The 19,644-nt window shown below is 42.7% G+C and overlaps 1 protein-coding gene across 1 annotated transcript in view; it reads left to right on the top strand.

Moving 5' to 3' along the window:
- Positions 1-19,644, top strand: part of plxna2 (plexin A2) — a gene marked incomplete at both ends in the record, with an annotated part of 149,469 nt that overhangs the window by 33,252 nt on the left and 96,573 nt on the right. The window contains one exon of the mRNA XM_079226716.1: positions 15,450-15,584. Coding sequence (XP_079082842.1) covers positions 15,450-15,584 — 135 coding nt within the window. The remainder of the gene's footprint in view (positions 1-15,449; positions 15,585-19,644) is intronic.

The raw sequence follows: 19,644 nt of genomic DNA, 5'->3' as shown, positions 1-19,644 counted from the left end.
CAGAGAGTTATGGGGGGATCTGAACCGAGGTACCAAAATATGGAGCTGTCTGGCCGGAGTCTGTGGTCAGCTCATGAAAAAGAGAAAATGGAGAAAGCAAGTATTGTCTGATGTGGGACCTACAGCCTTTGTTTCTTTAGCTAATTAAAGCCCAGAAAGGACACTGTCCCTAATCTGCAAGGTTAGCTCATATTTTAATGCTAAATTCAAATCAAAGGACCAATTACATTCAGCATTGCAATTTGAATTTCAAAGCATTCATGTGTGAAAGTAAATGAACATCTCCTCTAAGGAGAATGACCTCATCCTAATTCTAGCAGAGTCGTGATAGAGTAAGCGAAAATGACAGTATCCTGTAACAGGCCTCCTTTTTGGATTTCACGGTAGTCTTGTATGCTTTCTGGCATAGGATTTTTAAAGTAACAAAACCCCTCCACGGCTGCTAATGCTAGACATTACCTCACAAAAGTGGATTTATGCAAAGGAAATGGCAAATCCCGCAGGTAATGTAGGCATGAATCAGTCAGGCCAGACGGCAGGAAAGATCATGCTTGCTCCCTTTCTCAGCTGCAGACACAGCAGAGATGTCTCAGTGGTGTAGCTGTAATGTACATGTGGAGGAGAAGCAGAGCTGTCACAGCCCTTTATACTTTCACTCTCAATGTAGCTCAAGGCTAGAGCATAGAGAGCGTTTGTGGAAGCAGGAAAAGGGGTGGGGGGTTGTTGGTTTAATTTCTTGCGGTTATATGCCTTGCCGGATAAAGAATAGACACCCATTTATACACACATGGGTGTACACCGTAAGCACGTGCAGACAAACTCCCGATCCACGTTAAAGCATTGCACATATACATGCTAATACACCCCAAGGTGCAGGAACTGATAAGTTAGGGGGCACCTTGCTGCTTCCTGTCTAATTTTAAAATCCTTCGAATATGCACCAATCAAGCACAGCATCAGATTGTGTTTCCTCCTTCAGGGTGTTATTGTACATCCCCAATTTCTTCACTGCACACACTACGCACACTAACACACACACAAACTGGCTGACTGCTGACCGGCACTAATGCCCTAATGGCGCTGTCCTACATACTTGGTACGCTAGTGTCTGTTTGCAACCTCACTCGCCCACCCTGAGCTGGAGGCGGTTGGGGAAGAGAGGGGAACAAGATTGGAGGAGAGGGCTGTCTTCAGGCTTCCACCTCAACTCATTTCCCCATGCTATGTTCCAACGGTATTGCATTGTTTTACTTTGATCCTGAAAGTCTTCAGATCTTAATTTCTATCCAATCAATACTTTCTTCAGAACAGAGTTGTTTGGTTGGAAGGAAAGAGAGTATTTGTGTTTGAGCTGCTCACACCAGTTGTCAAGCAAAGTTGTGTTGTGCCCATTGTTCAAATTAGAATGAGTTAATTGCCTGGTGTCCCTCTACGTTGCTTATTTCTTCCATTCATCAAAATTTGCACTCGCTGTGTTCTCTGTGAGCGGCAGACAGTGTTTCTGCAATTATAGGATAATGGCTCATAGAATTTCCCTGCATCTCCCAAGGGTGTCGCTTTAAAGGATAGGTTTTTGATTTTTTTTTAATGGAATAAAACAAAAGTAATTTGTCTATTTTAATGCAACACGCACGCACATGCCATCTACGTTGAATCTAAGATCTAAGATTAGATTTGCTCATAAATTCAATTCTTAACTCTCTTTTTGTAATTCACTATATATAACAAACATGGCAATATGATGACATGACAATATATACCTCGAAAATACACCTCACACAAATAAAGAAACAAAAGGAATAAAATGACAAGAGATAAAAAACAACACATTTAGAGAAAACAATATACATATTACATGTATTACAGTGTATTTAGTATTTTATATAGTCTCTTTACTAGAGCACATTGTTTTATATTTCATTGTAATGGTTTGTAGCAATTATATTTTCCAAAATAAATTGGAATTTCTTAGGAAGCCTAGATTCAGATTAGTTCTTGATATATACATATATTAACTAACAGAACAATTGTATTATCTGGGGAAAATTCATACCTCAATGTGTATGAAAATGAATGGATTACTTTTTTATTAAAAAATGTGCTGCATTGGCTATAAATATAATAATATTTTTGTTTAGCATTGCTTAAAAAAGTGCTGTTGTGCATAATCTTGATGTTTCCCCTGCTGTTTACCCATTTCACAAATATGACTTATTCGAGGGCTTGTATCCATATCTGCGCTTCCTTGTTCCTTACTTGATTATCACAAGTGTCATAGACAGAGATGGTCTCACAGAGCAGGCTGGTCATCAATGTCTGCAGCCTGAGCAGAGCAAGGGCTCCTGTCTGGTCTCCTGTTTATCCACCCATCCATAAACCCTCCACTGCTCCCCGCTGCCTTTGCATACGGACGAGGGAAGCAAAAGCTTTGCAGTGTGATGGAGGTGTGTATTGACCCAGCGAGGCGATGAGGATGGAATACTAATAGGGTTAATAGAATTAATGGTGCTGTCACCATTGGTTGGGGAGGAGTTCTGGGCTTCTCTCTGGTTGTTTGCAAGCTGATTGCTTTCTGCTTGCTGGAGCTCTGGTTTTGAACTGTATCACTCTGACGTGTGTTCTTATCTTCTGTCTCTCAACATCTGTGTCTGTCTAGTTCTTGTCTTTCTCTCGCCCGTACTCTTAATCTTTCTATTCCTCTCTCATCCTCCTTACAAAAAGATTAAAGGAGCAATACACAACAATTAGAGCATCAATATAGACGCAAACAACTATTATCTGTAAAGATATAGTGGAGAAACGTCTACCTGAGCAGAGAATGAAGACGCTCTCCCTCTGTGTATGTTGTTATCCAAGCCGACAGTGGCTACTTGAGTTAATTTCCGTACATGTGTCCGTCCATTGGCTCGCTCACGGCCGCCACTTTGCACTGCTCTCGACGATGTCATCTGAGAAGCATAGCACCCGCCCTCCGGTTCTCACTCAGGTAAACACTGCAAGCTCTGTTAGCATGTTTGCTGTAGTTTGTACTGTTAGCACTGTTAGCACACTTAACTTCGTGCTGTCGGCTCAGATGGCGACATGTTGAGAGCCGTTGAGAGGCAATCGAAATGCTTCCAATTGTGCATTGTGCACCTTTAAAGCTGCTGTAATAATGCACCTTTTTGCAAATGCCCTTTTGTTCATTTAGCTATTGATTTTTATAAAGTGGTTGTGATCTATAAGTCTTTATATCCCTTGTGTCCTTGCAGGGGCCTGGTGTGTGTGTGTGTGTGTGTGTGTGTGTGTGTGTGTGTGTGTGTGTGTGTGTGTGTGCACTTGTCCTGAGGCAGCCAGAGTGTGTGTAATAATGGAAGGTTGACATTTAAAGCAGTGTATTTAGTACCACTGAATTAGCATACTTTAACTGGCTGGTCTATTCCTTCTGGAGAAAAGCGGGCATTAAATCCTGACGCAAGATTGGTGGGCAATTTTAGAGCTTTAGTGAAGATTCATAGACTACAAAATGTGCTGGCATCTTACACACACACACACACACACACACACACACACACACACACACACACACACACACACACACACACACACACACACACACACATTCCTCTCTACCTTCTTTGTCTCCCCCCTTCTTTTTCAACTTACTCTGACCGTGTGTATGCCGCTCGTCTATTCTGCATACACAGCATTTTCCTCTCCTGCTGCTTCAGAGCATGTGTATGAGTTATGAGGGGATGAGAAAAGGGGTGGGTGTTTGTGTGTGTGTGTGCGTGTGTGTGTGGGATAAAGGCAGATACTCTGTCACCAACACGTGTCTCTACTGATGAGTATCTCTGATCCCCCCAGTCTACATGAAGACACAGGCTAGTTGCTGTTTTGCATGTCTAATGTGCAAAAAGGAAAATGCAGCTGCAGTGTATGAAGTCAATAGAGTGTGATTATGTGTTTGTTTTCCTTGTAGTAAAAGTCATAAATGTACATACAAATGTTGCAGGTTGCAGTATTAAGGAGGCTATTTCATCACCTTGTAGTTGGCAGTTGCTTTTTTAACTGATGCTACTTATCTTTTACAGGGAGGTAACATCTGTTACAAGTGTAATTAGTATAATAATAAAAATGGAATATGCAAGCATGATGCCACTATGTATTTCTTTTAAAGCATTTATAAAAATGCAATATTTGTATTTGTGTGTGTCTCCAAGTCATCAGCCCTGCTATTATTAAGACTAGATTAGTGCAGTGCCTGTTTGGAGCAGGCTGATCGAATGCCCCCGGAGGTGCTGCCTGCCAGAACCGCTTATCACTTGTTGATTACAGAGAAGTGAAGAAGCCTTTGGTTGTTACGCTTCCGGCAGCTAAAGTGAACTGCAATCAATGAGCTTTTAAAGGCCTGCTGCGGACGACGTGTTTAATATGGAATGTGTCTTTGCACCACCTTTACTTTAACACTGCACATCCTTGGGACCCCCTACAATACACCCACCAGGTGTGAAATTGATTGCTATATGAGGAAAACATTGTTTCTGAGCCTTTTGTTCAAAAGTTACAGTCTTGTTGAACTGGTGCTGCTACCTACAACACTGGGCTGGTTTTCTCGGTTGGATGATTTTTTGAATCTAATGTTCTCTTGCTAGTTTCTCAAGATTAGCAACCCTAGTTTTAACCTATGGAGATAACTCAGCTTTAAGTTGAATCATGACCCAACTTATCCTGTTTGTATCCCGAGAGAGTGTTTGTGCTGCACACAATCAGCACAGAAACAACCGAAAGGCACTTGAAGGACAGAGACTAAAAATGAACAGCGCACTCTTCACCAGTTCATCTTGAGCCAAAGAACAATAGGAATGACATAACGGGGTATTTTTATAAACCCCCCCCACACACACACACACACATATATTCACACAGTTGATTCCCCGCTGATCTTGTGCCCAAGGAGAGGGGTTACCATGGCAACCCTTGTCCAGCACAGGGGTTTTGGCCTGCTTTTCTTCTGAACATTTTGAATGGGGTCAGACAATCCACCCCCACCCCCAACTCATCAGCAGCATCACTGTCTTCTGCAAAGGACTGATTGGATAACCCCTGTCCCTGATAGTTCATCCCACTTTCTTACCCCCTACTTTGTGGCCAGCAGAGGTTAAAGGTCCTCAGTGTGGTGTCCATCTTACCCTTGTCTCTTTGTGGCAACCTATAAGAGGAGCTCTGCTAATCCAATAGCTGCTGGGGACTTTGTATGTTAGCATTAAGAGGAGGTGAAATGTTGTCTGTCTCTATGGAGCTATATGTGATCTGGGTGGATGTTATTGTGTTGGCCAAATACCATTCAAAGGCCTCCTCACAAAACAACCTCCGCTTCTCTCCACTGGCTTATTACATCAGTATCACTCTTCTAAACTAATCTGTCATTTTCAAATGATAAATTCAGTGGTCATTATTCTGATTGATTGATAAACTCCTGGGCAGATGTAGGTGAGGGAAAAAAAAGGGTATTTCATTGAATGTATAATTTAAGTCAAGCCATGTTTATTAATAGTACATTTAAAAATGACAAATACTGACCAAAGTGCTTTACCAAGACATTCAATAAAAAACAGACATACATTAAATCATAGAATATCTTCATAAAATCTAGCACAACAGTTTTACAGAATCAACAAAATGAAATACAAACAAATAAATAAACTGTGTGGTCAGACATGTCTTCTTGATGATAATTAATAGGCTAAAGAAAGGAGACGGGTCTATACAGTAGACAGGTTTTAAAGGTATCAATGGAAGGGGAAGATGTGTTAGTTCCAGACATTTCCACAATTTAGATACAGCACACTACAGGAGCGTTGGGCACTCCTACTTCCATTTATCCAACAGTGAAAGGGAAAATAGAGGCAGTTGAAAATCTGTTTTCCTGAGATGAATTAGACGTCAACAACAGTTTTTGCCTTCGTATATCCAAACACATATCTTTCCATATGGCTCTCTTATCTTCTCCGATCCACAAACGGTGAAATGCAGTTTTGTATGACTGGTGTGGCTAGCTAGTCGCCCAAAGTCACATTTGATTGGATGATTTTTTTGGGAAACGCAATAGCAATATCATTTCAAACACTCATTGTTCAGCTCTAAGGAGTTGGATTAGGGGATGAGCCGTTCAGAGATATAACATGTTGACAATTCATATATTGCTTTAAAAAACATCTTCAATTTAAGTTTTTATGGTATTTAAGTAAAATCTAAGGAAGAAATAATCACAGTAAGTACCAATCAAGCTGCAATGATTTACTGACGAATCAAGGGTGCCGCCAAACACAAATATGAATCTTGCACATTGACTTCTACGCATCCATCTTTCTATGCTATATATGCTTACAACTCTGAATGTTCCTTCATTCTCAACATTTCTCCACTTCTCTTTATGTCCTTTGTTTCTCCTCACACTCATTACATGCCACATGCGTATCAGAAATATGTCCAGCACATGTCAAAGAGGCCCCACTTTTGTGTGGCCTTGATGAAGACTTCATTGAGTGTCAAAACCTCGTAGCGATATAATACATTCGTCGATAGCATGCTCACTCACCGCTGGCAAATAGCTCTCACTAATATTAACCACAGCATGAAACGTATAGGGAGGTTATTCAAGCTCACACACATCACAGGTGTAAAAGGTGGGTTGATTGAAGTGCTTTTATTCTCATTTGCTGCGCGGATCCCGCTGGTAGTCATTTCCTAGTATGTCACTTCTACCTGCCAATCTTGTCCCCCATTTAAATCCCGCAAATCCAGTGAGAGAAATTGAAACAATTTCCGCTAATTTGCCCCTCACCTGAACCTTTTCTTTGCTACTTTTTTAATTTGCATATCTTTGTGATACTTTGAAGGATGCCGAGGGAGAAAACAGGAGGTGTGATATTTCTTTCTGGTTCAGACTGTTTGACATTGCTGTAATAGCTTTTGTCTAACCACCAGTGCATCAACCCATAGTTGTGTTATTGCTTTGTCCCTTGCTTATTTACTCACATAAAATAAGTTTAAATACAGCTTTATCTTTGAAGAATCATTTTCCTTTGAGAGAATGTTCCGTTATTAGAAGTCAAGCTTTTGTGAAGTGATTTATTTTTGCAATTTGATTGGTTCATAATAGTGATCTCATACCCACATACCACTGCTACAACATTTAATTCCTTTGCACTTGCCGTCTCATCATCACTTTACTGATATGTTGTCATGGTTGTTTGGCGACAGGGTCACGTGGGGGAAGTCACTCCTGCCAACACGAAACATCTTACAGATGCAAAGCAACAAAGTTAGCTTCTAAAAAACACTTCAAAATGAATATAATATTTAGTAGATCAAGCTGTGTCCATCTCCAGAAAAAAACTTTAAGAAGAGGTTCCCCATACTTGCCAGAATATGCATGCGAGCAGGAACACAGCAAACATATACTAACTATGCCTCTGCATTACCATGGTTCAGAAGATCTGATGCAGGTCTTGACACAAGAAACATTATGGCTCAAGTGGCCACAAGTGTGGAACCTCTTTCCAGAGCTATTGGCAACCAAAACTCTGGGACCGGAGGAAGTGGAGCAAGACCCTCGACACACTCGGCAACTCACCTCCGCCTCACAAATAAAGGCCGTCCTGCTGCGAGCAGTTATCAGTTACCAAGTTACCTTACTGACGCTGGACATATGTTTAGTCAGTGCACAATAAATACCAACGTGCAAATTATGTAACTAAATAGCAAAATAATGAAACCAATGTAACTCTAGCCTGACAAATAAGCTGTTAGTTTGCAACCGCCATTCCACACCAACTGCCTTGGTACGTGCAGGCCGCCAGCAATTATTATTTATCAATACAAATAAAAATTAAACATATGAATGTGTCTAAAACTTACCTTTTGCCATACTTGATGGCCATTTTAAAAGTATAATGACACTATCACATGCAATTATTATTAAATATAACTGAGAGCATGTATGTAACCGTCACTTGATAGCATACATTGTGAAGGTGATGTCTGTACATTAAAACTGAAGCAGGGCTCAGTAGTCATCATCATCTCAAGTGTGAATGCTGCTGTTTCTCTGTTGGGAGTAGCCACAGTGCTGAGTCCTTCTTCTCGCCCCCCTTTCTACTGCCAATTTACATTCCTCAAAACATCCTTTCTTTCCACTCTGTAATTGTTTAATCCACCTCATCTCTCTCGCTGGTACCTCCCTCTGCTCTTTCTTCTGTCGCGTCAGCTAATAAAGGAAAACTTATTGTGGCGTCAGCTATTTAGTTTATGTATGCAAACCATTTTTCTCTCAATGTTTGAGTTCCAGTTGAGTAGAAAGAGTTGCTGCTCCGTTCTGGCGAACCTCATTTTTTGAGGGCTAAGCAGAAAATCCCTCCCACCACATCCCTCCGCTTTTGCTCTCTCTGAACCTTCTTGGCCTGCATCCATCACCGGCGCGCTGGCCCCTTTTCAGTGTTTTAATGCAGAGCTAAATATAGGCCTTGCATTGTGCCGCTGTGCTTAATATGTGTGTTTGGGTTGATTAGAGTTAAGGCCTGATCTCATCCTACCACAGACCCTAAATACATGTGGTGGTCTCTGGTTTCTATTTGGACTTGGGGTACGGCGGGGGCAGACAAACAGGGAAAGTGCTGATATAATCATGTCTTGGGTTGTGAGTTATGTGACCGAGAGAAATGGCAACAATACGGAGCTAAAATGGAATTGAACGATTGTTGGATGAAGCTATTATGGAGACAGCTGTCGTAAGATTGGTTGTTAAGACTTGCTGGGATTCTGTTTAATAAGATGTTTGCTTTCGATATTCACAATCAGAAAAAATTGGCAATTTGAATGCTCATCATCTGTGATTTGTTGGTCACTTGCATTTCTGTCCAGTCAGATGAAGAAATATGTTGTATAGGAGAGGGTTAACTGCTCTGCACATGGAGTGCAGAGGCAAATCAATAGGCTTTATGGTGCCTGGCCAAATATATGAAGTAATTGCCCTCGTATTGACTAAGGGCTCAGGCCATTTTAGAAGATATTATGCCGCCGTATGATCAAGTTAGGGAGAGAATTACACTTGTGTGAAGAGTGGAGTCTTTGTCTTGATCCCAGTGTCTGTTTCTTTCATTTGCCTCTCCATCCCTGTGTAGTTTCTCCCTTTTCTCCATTACATTTCCTCCAATCTCTACATCTGTCCATTTTGTTTTCCTCTCCCTTCTTCTCTCCGTCTCTGTCTTTCCTTACGGTCCTCTCCTCCATCACCACAGAGAGGCCTCTCTGACCCCAGTCTGTCCGATGGGAAGTGACACGTACAGCATATAGGCAAGCAGACTAACATAAGCCTTATGGGAGCTTATATTGTACAACAGGACCAGGAACAAAAGAGACGGCGTGCAGGGCTGAGAGCTGAGAGCCATCACAAACGCACACGGCACATTTCTGCTTGGCGCTCGCTACTGACACCAGAATTCTTCAGCCTGACACCGGTGATGGATTAGATGCGTTATCGAGGCGGAGAGAGGCTCCATGTTTTCTCCCAGTGCGCGGAGAAAGAAAGAAAGAGAGAGAGAGAGAGAGGGAGACACACACAGGCAGCAGAATAGCCATTCCACCTGAAGTAAAGAAATACAATAGCAGTCTGCTAAATTTCATGCTGAGATTCCAGGACAGACATACGAATAGATAAAGATAGTGAGCCCGGTCGGTACACAGTGTTCTGCCAACTGTCGAATACAGCCACTTGATTTATATCTATGTTCTTGTGTGTGCGTGTGTGTGTGAGAGAGAGAATGCCTATTTATGTTCCGTCATGATCTGGGCACTTTTGTGTATGGTAGAGCCTCATGATATATCGTTTCAGCATCTACATTACGATGTGTGCGCGCGCAATAGTCACATCGCATCTCCTGCAAATAAACTCCAACTACTAGTTATTTGCTGCTTAATACATAAAGAAAACGCGCACAGTTCTCATTTTCCAAGACTAATTCAGTATTTCCCATTCATTACCTACAGGTAAGCCCGCCACAGTTTTATAATAAACCGTATCTATACGTGCACTTCTCAACGGGCGGATTCCGCCCGGAGGATACAACTGGTCGTTATGATAGATCCTCTCATGTGCTGGCTGTGCTTGCCGTGACATCACCATTCATATCAAGACAACCAATATGTTTATGATTATTTTTTTTTTGAGAGCACATCATTGTTCATATAGCCTCTTCAATTTGCTCCAGGTAGCAATATACAGTATATTGCGTCAGTTTTTGCCAATATCATGCAGTCCTGGTGTGAAGTGAGGCATTCATGGGCCTGTATGGAAATAAGGATGAAGTTTTATCCCTGGCTGGTGTCTGACTTCTGTTGTGTTGGTGATGAATTCTGAGCAAATTAGAACAAATATGTGGGAACATTTTTGTTTTTCCTCCTCAAAGTTGTGCTTGCAGTACCCTGCTGTCACAAAAGCTCTTCAAATCACAGATGCCTCCTGACAACCTTCACTGTTAAAATGCTCTCAGCAGTCTGTCACCTGTCATACTGACCAATCTCAACATTCAATTCAAGACCATTTACTGAGGCTAAGATTGGTCCTATCAGACATATTGGATTTGATTGGATAAGGTAGATCATTTTTATGGTCGGATCCCTCTGGCTTGTGTCTTTTTCAATCAGCATGACCCCATTTTACTACAGAGCTCCCATTTCCTCAGTGGAGTTGTGGTAAAAGGTCATTGTAGTAGACAGCGTGAAAACGTGTGGTGGTGTACTTTCACACAATCTAATCCAGTGTGTGGGATCAGCCAGATACTACAAGCTCCAAGATTGCTGAACTGGATTAGCGTAGATGCAGGAGATAGCTGCCGAGTTGCCAAATAAGGGTCTTCACCTTTCACCCTCCTCTCTCTCCCTCTTTTGTCAGGCACAATGTGTTACTCAGTTTCTCCCATGAAAGCATAATCTTCTTAAAATCAACTCTAAGAATACTATTTTGGTACGTGGTCTAGGGAAAGGAACCACAATTTGACTCGATCCTGGTACAAGGTTGGAGTGTGCTCCACACTGTGGTTTTGGTGAAGGTACCCATGCGTGGGTTATAGTCTGCTCTGCCAGCTGAAAGATGGTAGTGAAATAATATACACCCTCAGATGTGTCTTTTGTGTGTGTCCTGTTTCAGAAACACTAACCTCCCCAAGGCTAAGGTAGGAAAATAGCTTTTTGTTTTTCCCAAACTGAAAAGAAAGCAGCTCTCAGGTAATTGTTAGCAGCTGTGGCCATTAATGGAGAAGCATTCTTCAAAAATCTTCAAATTGCTAAACAAACACTTGGAGACAAGCTGTAAAACAGAGACCAAATCAGTATATCAGTTAATCACCCCTCACAGTTTTGCAATTTTATTAAAAGACTAATTGTATATCTCAGTTGCTTTGCATACAGTAGGATTATACAGTTTAGAAAGTGATCATTTTGGCATTTTGCATATGCAGCATAGCTTTTTTCTTTTCCCTCTGAGCAGCAGCATCCACAATGCACAGCAAATACACATTGGATGCACTTTTACCATGGATTTATTCAGCACTTTTCATTCAGCAAATTGCTTCACACACGGTTGGGGATCCTGTGTCTGGCGCAGTGTTCAAAAACCAGTGAGACCAAGGGAGAAAGAGAGAGCAAGAGAAAGAAAGAGGGAGAAGGGCAATTTGAATTGGAGTTTGGTCAATCTTCAAACGTTTTTCCAGGGTGCTTACATGGTCTGATCAAAAGCACCCCACTGGCACAGGCCCTTGTAGCCACAAGGGGAGCCCTCTGATGCCGCTGCCATGGCTTCCCCGCTGGCCAAAGCTTTACCGCTTATGCCTGACTAGGTGCTGCAACATTACAAGTTTGTACATATATGTGTAGACTGTGGCGCCAGTCTTAAACACGTTTTTAGTGATCGCTCTGATACATTTTTAGTTGTTGCCCCCATCAGAAACAGGACGTCCTGTGTGCAGGAAAATGTTGTTGAAAGGAAGAGCAATGTGACTGGGCCTTAATTCCTGGAAAGCATGGTGAGTATGATAAGTAAATTACTAAATTAATAAACAATAACTGAACTTAAAGGGCCATTGTTTAGGATTTAGGGGGATCTATGAGCAGCAGAAAGGGAAATCAGTTGATTTCAATTGGCAACCACTACTAGATGCCACCAAATCCTACACACTGTTCCTTTAAACAATACTTATCTGAGTTTTGATGTATTATATATAGTGGTATATATATAGTGGTCTCACCCACTTTGTCACAGCTACCATCTGATCCAAAGTTATGTGAAAGTGGTTTTGGTTTTTAAACCTAAATATGGCGACTCTGCATGTGCTCCAGGATTTATAGGAAGTCCTCCTACTCAGTGACACCTGGGGACATTTATTTCTGTCCTCAGTTCTCCGGGCCTCTTTCATAATGGTTCTGTGTGTGTCTGTTTGGATTTGTTTGTGTAAAGCATATCATATGTCATTCACTTGAATGTCGTGAATATCGGACATTCAGGACAGTACATCTTTTTTCTTTTCACAAATATTAACTACACAGGCCATGGTGCCCCTCGGATACATGTAGAATGTGTTTCAACACTCTCATCCATCTTCACCTTTTACCCCCCTTCCTCACTTTGCTCAGTTGCAGCTCCCAGACACTGGTGATAGAGGAAGACCAGCTAATGGCTGATGTGTTGAAATGGGGGACCAAGGACGGGTCTCTGGGGCACCAGGGTATTTTTCAGTGGCTGAATTCTCCTAAAATAGAGACGCAGTGATAGTGTCAGAAGGGCTTGAGGGTATGAATCCAACCTGTTAACAGCATTCTCACCCAGCCTGATAAATAATGCAGGCTCAAATGGGACATAGCACAGGTTTAAGTACCTGAGAGAGCAGGCTAAAGACTGAAGTAAAGTGATGCTGAGGAAATGGATGCATTGGGACTGAGAGCTGTTTACTTAGGTGATAGATTCTGTAGGCGAGTGGAATAGTAGTGTGGGAGTGAGTGAGGGAGTGAGGTAAAGAAATGGAGACGCATTTTTTCTTTCTTTTTCCATTTACTTGCCCAAGGTTTTAATTTGCCTCTCTCTTTTTTTGTTGTTGTCTCATTCGCCCACCCAGAGGTGAGGCTGCCCCTGAAGGTCCCTCACACACACACACACACACACACACACACACACACACACACACACACACACACACACACACACACACACACACACACACACACACACACACACACACACATATTGCTTCACTTCCTCACAATGCTGTGGGTGTTTGTTTGTATCTGCATGTGTGTGAATGTTACAGTTTGCCAGATGTATTGCTCATATAGAAAAAAACAGCTTCTTAACGTGAACACATTTGTGTGTACCCGATGAGATGGTGAAAGTGCTTCGGTTCAGTTGCTTCCATTTTGTCTGTGGGAACCATACGCAGTTGAAGAAGAAATACCCTGAATGAATGTATTTAGCTGTTAAGGGATAACTTTGCAGGATTTTTTAAGGTTATTACTAATGAAGAAGATGGGTGATGGATGGTTGGTAGGATTAATGATTTCAACTCAGATGGGGATGGCAGTCTTCTTGTAAAGTGCTCTCATATATAATTACAATGCCCTGATTAAGGAAGAAAAATATGTGTTTAATTGTTGCTATACACCTTGCCTTTATGGATGGTATACAAGTACAGATCTGTTGAAAGATTTAAAAAACAATGTGATGTGGTATCATTGTTAAACTTAATGTTAACCACTTCATATCAAAAAGGTCGCCGTCCCCTGCTCTAGAAACAGCTGTGTGTGTGTGTGTGTGTGTGTGTGTGTGTGTGTGTGTGTGTGTGTGTGTGTGTGTGTGTGTGTGTGTGTGTGTGTGTGTGTGTGTGTGTGATAGTGTGTTTCTAGCTAAATGGGAATTTAGAGGTCCCTGGACCGTGGTGAGGGACTGTGTGATAGCAATCTGATTCAGATGAACTACGGGCGTGCCGGGGCAAGGTCGGGTTATCTTGTGATCCCCAGTGGCGGCCTGCTTGGACACATATCATAGCATGACAGACCGCTCCTATGGGTACACACACACACAAATGCACAACACCCACACAGAAACAGTAGAGAAAAGAGCAGCGCTGGTCCGGCCATGTGTCGTTGCGTGCTTTATGGATGAGCATATCTGCTGAGGTCTCCCTTCACACTGCAGTGTCAGTAACCAGATGAAGACTGGCAAGGCCCCCACTTCCTGCCTTTCTCCTCCTCCATATGGTTTTCACATATGTCTTCTTTTCCATGTTTGGTTTAGCCTGCCAAGGTCAGACGTAGGTCAGCCGTGGAAAGCTCAACCACTTTTGAGCTCTGCCCCTCAAATGGGCCTCCTGCTGTCGTGTACTGGGCTAACCCTCAAGCTTTGAAGGGAAAGCTCCAGGGGCTTTGTGTGAACTTACGTCACGTTTCTCCTACTTTACCATGGAGCAGTTTGACACACATACACAAAGGCCTCCCTGCCTGTGTGTGTGTGTGTGTGTGTGTGTGTGTGTGTGTGTGTGTGTGTGTGTGTGTGTGTGTGTGTGGGCACATTTGCTCATTACCCACCCTCCCAGTTGATCTTTTTTTGACAGAAATATGACCTTGACTTTCCCCTCTGTGATGCTTTATAGCGAGTCTAGCTGCTATTTGGTGCTGTCAGTATCTGAATAGATAGATAGATGAATGTTTGGGTGGAGGGTGGCAGGCGGGGTTGGACAGATGATAGAGTCATCAGCTTTCATGGGTGGAGGAGGGCCTTGTGACATGTGACATCACAGAGACATCTCTCACGCCCGGCATCTCGAAAACTCATGCTGCCCCCTCAAGATTTACTGTCATGGCTATATATTTGTCCAACAAGCATATAGTGAATACAGAAACAACATGACCCATTTGTGTCAGGAGGAGCATGCACCTTGAGTCATTAGAAGGCTTTTCCACTGTTTTTGAAGTTAGGTGGTCTTGGCCTCTTCAAGGCTTTGTAGAGGGAATGCATTACTCTTCAGGAGAAAGGGAAAAGGAAAACAGAGCTCAAGTTTCTCAAAGGTCGAACAATATTAGCTCATAATTCTTAACAGTTGTTGTAACCCCATCCTATATGGAATCTCAGGGAGCTGACATGTATTTCATACCATGAAAGAAATAGTTAAAAACATAGTATGCGATTCTCAATTAATTATCTCTCTGCTATTTTGTATTCTTTAGTCTTTCACTATCCAAACAGCCCTCATGGAATATCTCCACCTCCTCCAATCTCCAAGTCGCTAAATGATAATAATAGATTGTTTTGCAAATACTACTTGACCTGGGTCTGACATCCCTTTCAATCATTCTTCGTCTCTTTTGCTGTCATATTGATATAAATAGCAATCATGGACCTGTTTCCATTCTGTGTTTCTCAGATTCGTGTCGACGGGCCTCCTCATGGTGGTGTCCAGTATGAGACGATAACGGTCATCAAGGACGGCAGCCCGGTCCTGCGAGACATGGCTTTCTCCCTCGACCGCAACTACCTCTACATCATGTCTGAGAGACAGGTAGGTGTTGGAAAGACATATGCATTCAACCCTCTGTTCACTAAGCGCCCTCTTGCAGGAGAATGGAGGGTTTATGTGTGTGTGTGTGTGTGTGTGTGTGTGTGTGTGTGTGTGTGTGTGTGTGTGTGTGTGTGTGTGGGCGTGTATGTGTGTGTGGCTGCACATGTGTGTGTGTGCACATACACGCATATGTTTAAATGTCAGGAAAAGTGTGTGAATGAGTGTGTGCTCCAGCAGGGCGCAAGATGGCCCACCTCTCAGCACCATGAGCACCACCACCCTCTGTTAGCTATAAATAACCTGGGTGGCACAGCGGGGGACATTATGACAGCATTTGATAATGAAGGAGAACAATGAGGGCAGGGATAAAGAAAGAAACAGAGAGACAAGGAAAAGACAAGGTAGAATGAGAGAGAGAGAGAGAGAGAGAGAGATGAAGGGCACTTGCCGGCTGGCTCGCTGAGGCAGAGTATGAAAGGAAGAGTGATGAAGGACAGCTAGAGTAGTGTATGGCTTCGAGTAAAGAGAGACACTAAGCAAAATAGAGAGACAGAGAGCAAGGTCATCCTATCACACTTCTAATGAAGTGACACAGCATTGCGGGGCGGGTGGGAAGCAGCCAATAGCCATCAATGCAGCTGACATACTAAGTAGGCAAAAGGCAAGGATGGAAGGGGACACGAGGACAGAATAGGGGTGAGTAGAGGAAGACATGGAAGGATAGAAAAAAGGTGAAGAGAAGAGGAGAAGTGACGGGAAGAGAGGCGGAGCAGCTGCAGGGGAGCGTGGCAGCGCAGCCGCCCGAGAGACAGACGACGTGCGAGGCTGTCAGCGTGAGGTGATAGATTGCAGTTCTCTCTCCTTATCTCCGCTTTTAACACACTCAACAACTGGCTGGCTCGAGCTTACAGGTTAGGATCTGCGGCGACAGATGTGGTGTAAAGGAGTTATTTAGGCAATGGTGTAAAACAGGTTTATAATAATCTACAGTTTTTTTTCCCCTTAGCGTCTGTGATGAGCACCTTTTGTTTGTTTATTTCAAACAGTTGTATTCAGAAACTTTCCTGCTGTGAGAATACAAATATAGCAATGTCAAATGCAATCACATCACCAGTAAGAGCCCCATACTTCAACCGGTATTTGGCCACGGCTGAGATTTGTGGTAGGATGGATATCCAAACAAGTGGTAGGCTAAATTATTTAAAATATGAAATGTCTTGTTTCTTAACATTTAGTAGTCAAATCCTTTACATCCACACACAAACACATTACATGCACAGGTGCCATACAGTAAGATGATGACTCTGCAAGAAGGCATGACTTTGTTTGTACCGAGTCTTAAGTCTGTTTCCCATATTTACTAAATCCTTTATTCACCCTTATTCCGCAGATGAAACAAGCGTTTGATGTTGAGCTCATAACTGCTAGTCATCTGAATGAGAAGCGATGTTGGCGAATATTATTAGTATTCAGCACATAGACTCCTCTGTCTTGCTCTCCAGGGGTTGAGGAGGATCGAAGCAGAGACACACACACACACACACATACTGAAATGCTCTCAACTATTTTGGGGATGTAGCCTCGCATGTTCAAGGATACAACTCAATAATCACGCGAATTGGGATTTTGGTTGGCCACACATGCGCTCAAAGTTGTTTTCATAAATTGGGCCAATTCAACAGAAACTATATATATATATATATATATGTGTCTAGATGGAACCACACATAATGCATAATATCTGTCTGATGTAACCTCTTTCTACTCGGGGATGAATTAAGGATATATGTTCAGCAATCTTCATCTTATGGTTAGCCTAAATGTCACCTCGAGCTACACTTGAAGTCAGACACACATGACATCACGAGATCCGTCTTGTCTGAGCGCCGCTTGTTCTCATGTGCCTGGTTGATGCCGTCTGAGGCCGAACGCATGGTGATGAGAGACAGTAAGAACAAAGGGAGCGATGATATCAAACAGAAAGCAGGGCTGATTTGGCTCCGGTTGCATTTCCGACTCTGAATAACAAAGAGGCCTTCTGTGTCTGGCACAGTGGGAAAGAGAGAATACGGGGAGACCAAGAGAGAGACAGACGTAGAATGAGAGTGAGGGAGAGGGAGAAAAAGTGGGAGAGCGAGAGTAATATTTGATCAGCGAGGCCATGCTCCACAATCTGGGCTCTCGCTCTCTCCAGTCCTCACACCTGTCTGTGTGTGTTGTGGCCAAGCTGGGAGTCGTGGGATGTGCGAGGCCTTTGTAAACACAAACATGCAGACAGGCACCCACAGAGACGCACACAAAGCACATGCTCTCTCTGATTTCATTTGCATAGGTGCCGACATAATGCACCGGCTTTTGCAATCACATGTACACTCGCAGAAAAAAGAAAAATATAATTACTGACACATGCGAGCACCAGTCTCCCATTCAGTATTCAAATGGAATCTCCATGAGGCCTTCGGAGGCTTTTCATTAAAGCTCATTCTCTCACCCGCATATATATACATACATATATATATATATATATATATATATATATATATATATATATATATATATATATATATATATAGACTGAATATAGAAGATACAATATATATATCTTCAGTCACTTACACATTAACTGCCCACCCCAAGTTCTCTTTCAGTGTCTGAAAGAACTTTCTGCTCTTTCTCTCTCATTCTCATTTGTTTCTTTCTCACACGCCCACACCAGACACCGATCATTCACTCCCACCCCCTAATATATTTAATAGCTCCCTGTTTCACATTCGATCCATGGTGCTGCCATGTTACACCGTGCTTTTGTTTTGTAGATACAATTACAATAGCATCCACCATATTAATGATGTGGTGAGATTGACCCAATGCGAGGCAGCGCAGTGGAACTGATGAAAAGACCTGGCTCACTGACTTTCTCTTCTACGGGAGCAGTACGAATGTGTGTGTGTGTGTGTGTGTGTGTGTGTGTGTGTGTGTGTGTGTGTGTGTGTGTGTGTGTGTTTGCCTTCCTGTTGATTGCTGTATTATTACTGACAATCCTGAAATACATAACAGCAGGTTTTCATCTCACGATCTTCATCTGTGTATATCCACAATGATGCCTCTATTGAAAACCTCAAACACATGCTCGTCATCTTCATAGGACTCACACTTAGGGCTTTGTGTCTTCCAACTGTCCTTGTGCATCCTGTGATTCTGCAGATCCATTGTATGGATTTCTGCCAGATCACATGTTTGAGTCATGCCGCGTGTGTCTGTGTGTGACTGCTTCTATGTTTAGACCAATAACCCAGCGATTACTTTGTGGGGAAGCGACGCTGGCGGCAAACGCAGTGATGGAGAGAAAAAGGTCAACAGCTTTTTTGGGAGATTCAGCCGAGCTGCCTCCTCGACTTTTCCCCCACTCCTCTTCTTCTGTCTTTTCCTCTTCGTCTGCGTCATATGAAATGCCCCATGAAATGCCCCCTGAAATGTCTTATATTCTTGAAAGCCCTCACTGCAGTTAATATTGCATCAAAAGCTGTGGACTTCAAAGTGAATAGCACATCTTCCACTGTTGTAACAAAGCATGCATGTGTACGTGCTATATATGTTGGACATGGTAAAGCACAGGGGGCTTTAACCTGTATCTATAAGCCATACTTTACATACAGCCAGATACACCGTGCCTACAGCAATACTCTGAAGCCATAACAATTCCAGTAGAGGCTCTAATCAAACAGGTAGAAAGAGTATCCATGTGTGAATGGCAGCTGGAGCAGAGCTAAACCACTGGTGCTTTTGCCAGCTCATGCAAATTCAGTGAGTGTTTGGCTTGGCTTAGTCCCCACCAACTGGAGCCTGTGTCTTTTTCTTTGTCTCTCATTCATTACCCACCACTCCTTTTTTTCTCGCTTTCTCATGTTTCTTTTAAGATGTGTATGCCTGAGAATGCAAGGGCTTCACCTGTTTCTTTTACCACTGTGAACAGTCCCGTATTTGTGTGTGCTGTACTGCATTTTGGAAACTATTGGACGGATATACAGTACAAGCATGCCTGACACTGTGGCTCGCATGA

The sequence above is a fragment of the Taurulus bubalis genome (assembly GCF_910589615.1).
Source record: "Taurulus bubalis genome assembly, chromosome: 11".
NCBI classification, from domain to species: Eukaryota; Metazoa; Chordata; class Actinopteri; order Perciformes; family Cottidae; genus Taurulus; species Taurulus bubalis.
This window is presented reverse-complemented; position numbering and strand designations above follow the sequence as displayed.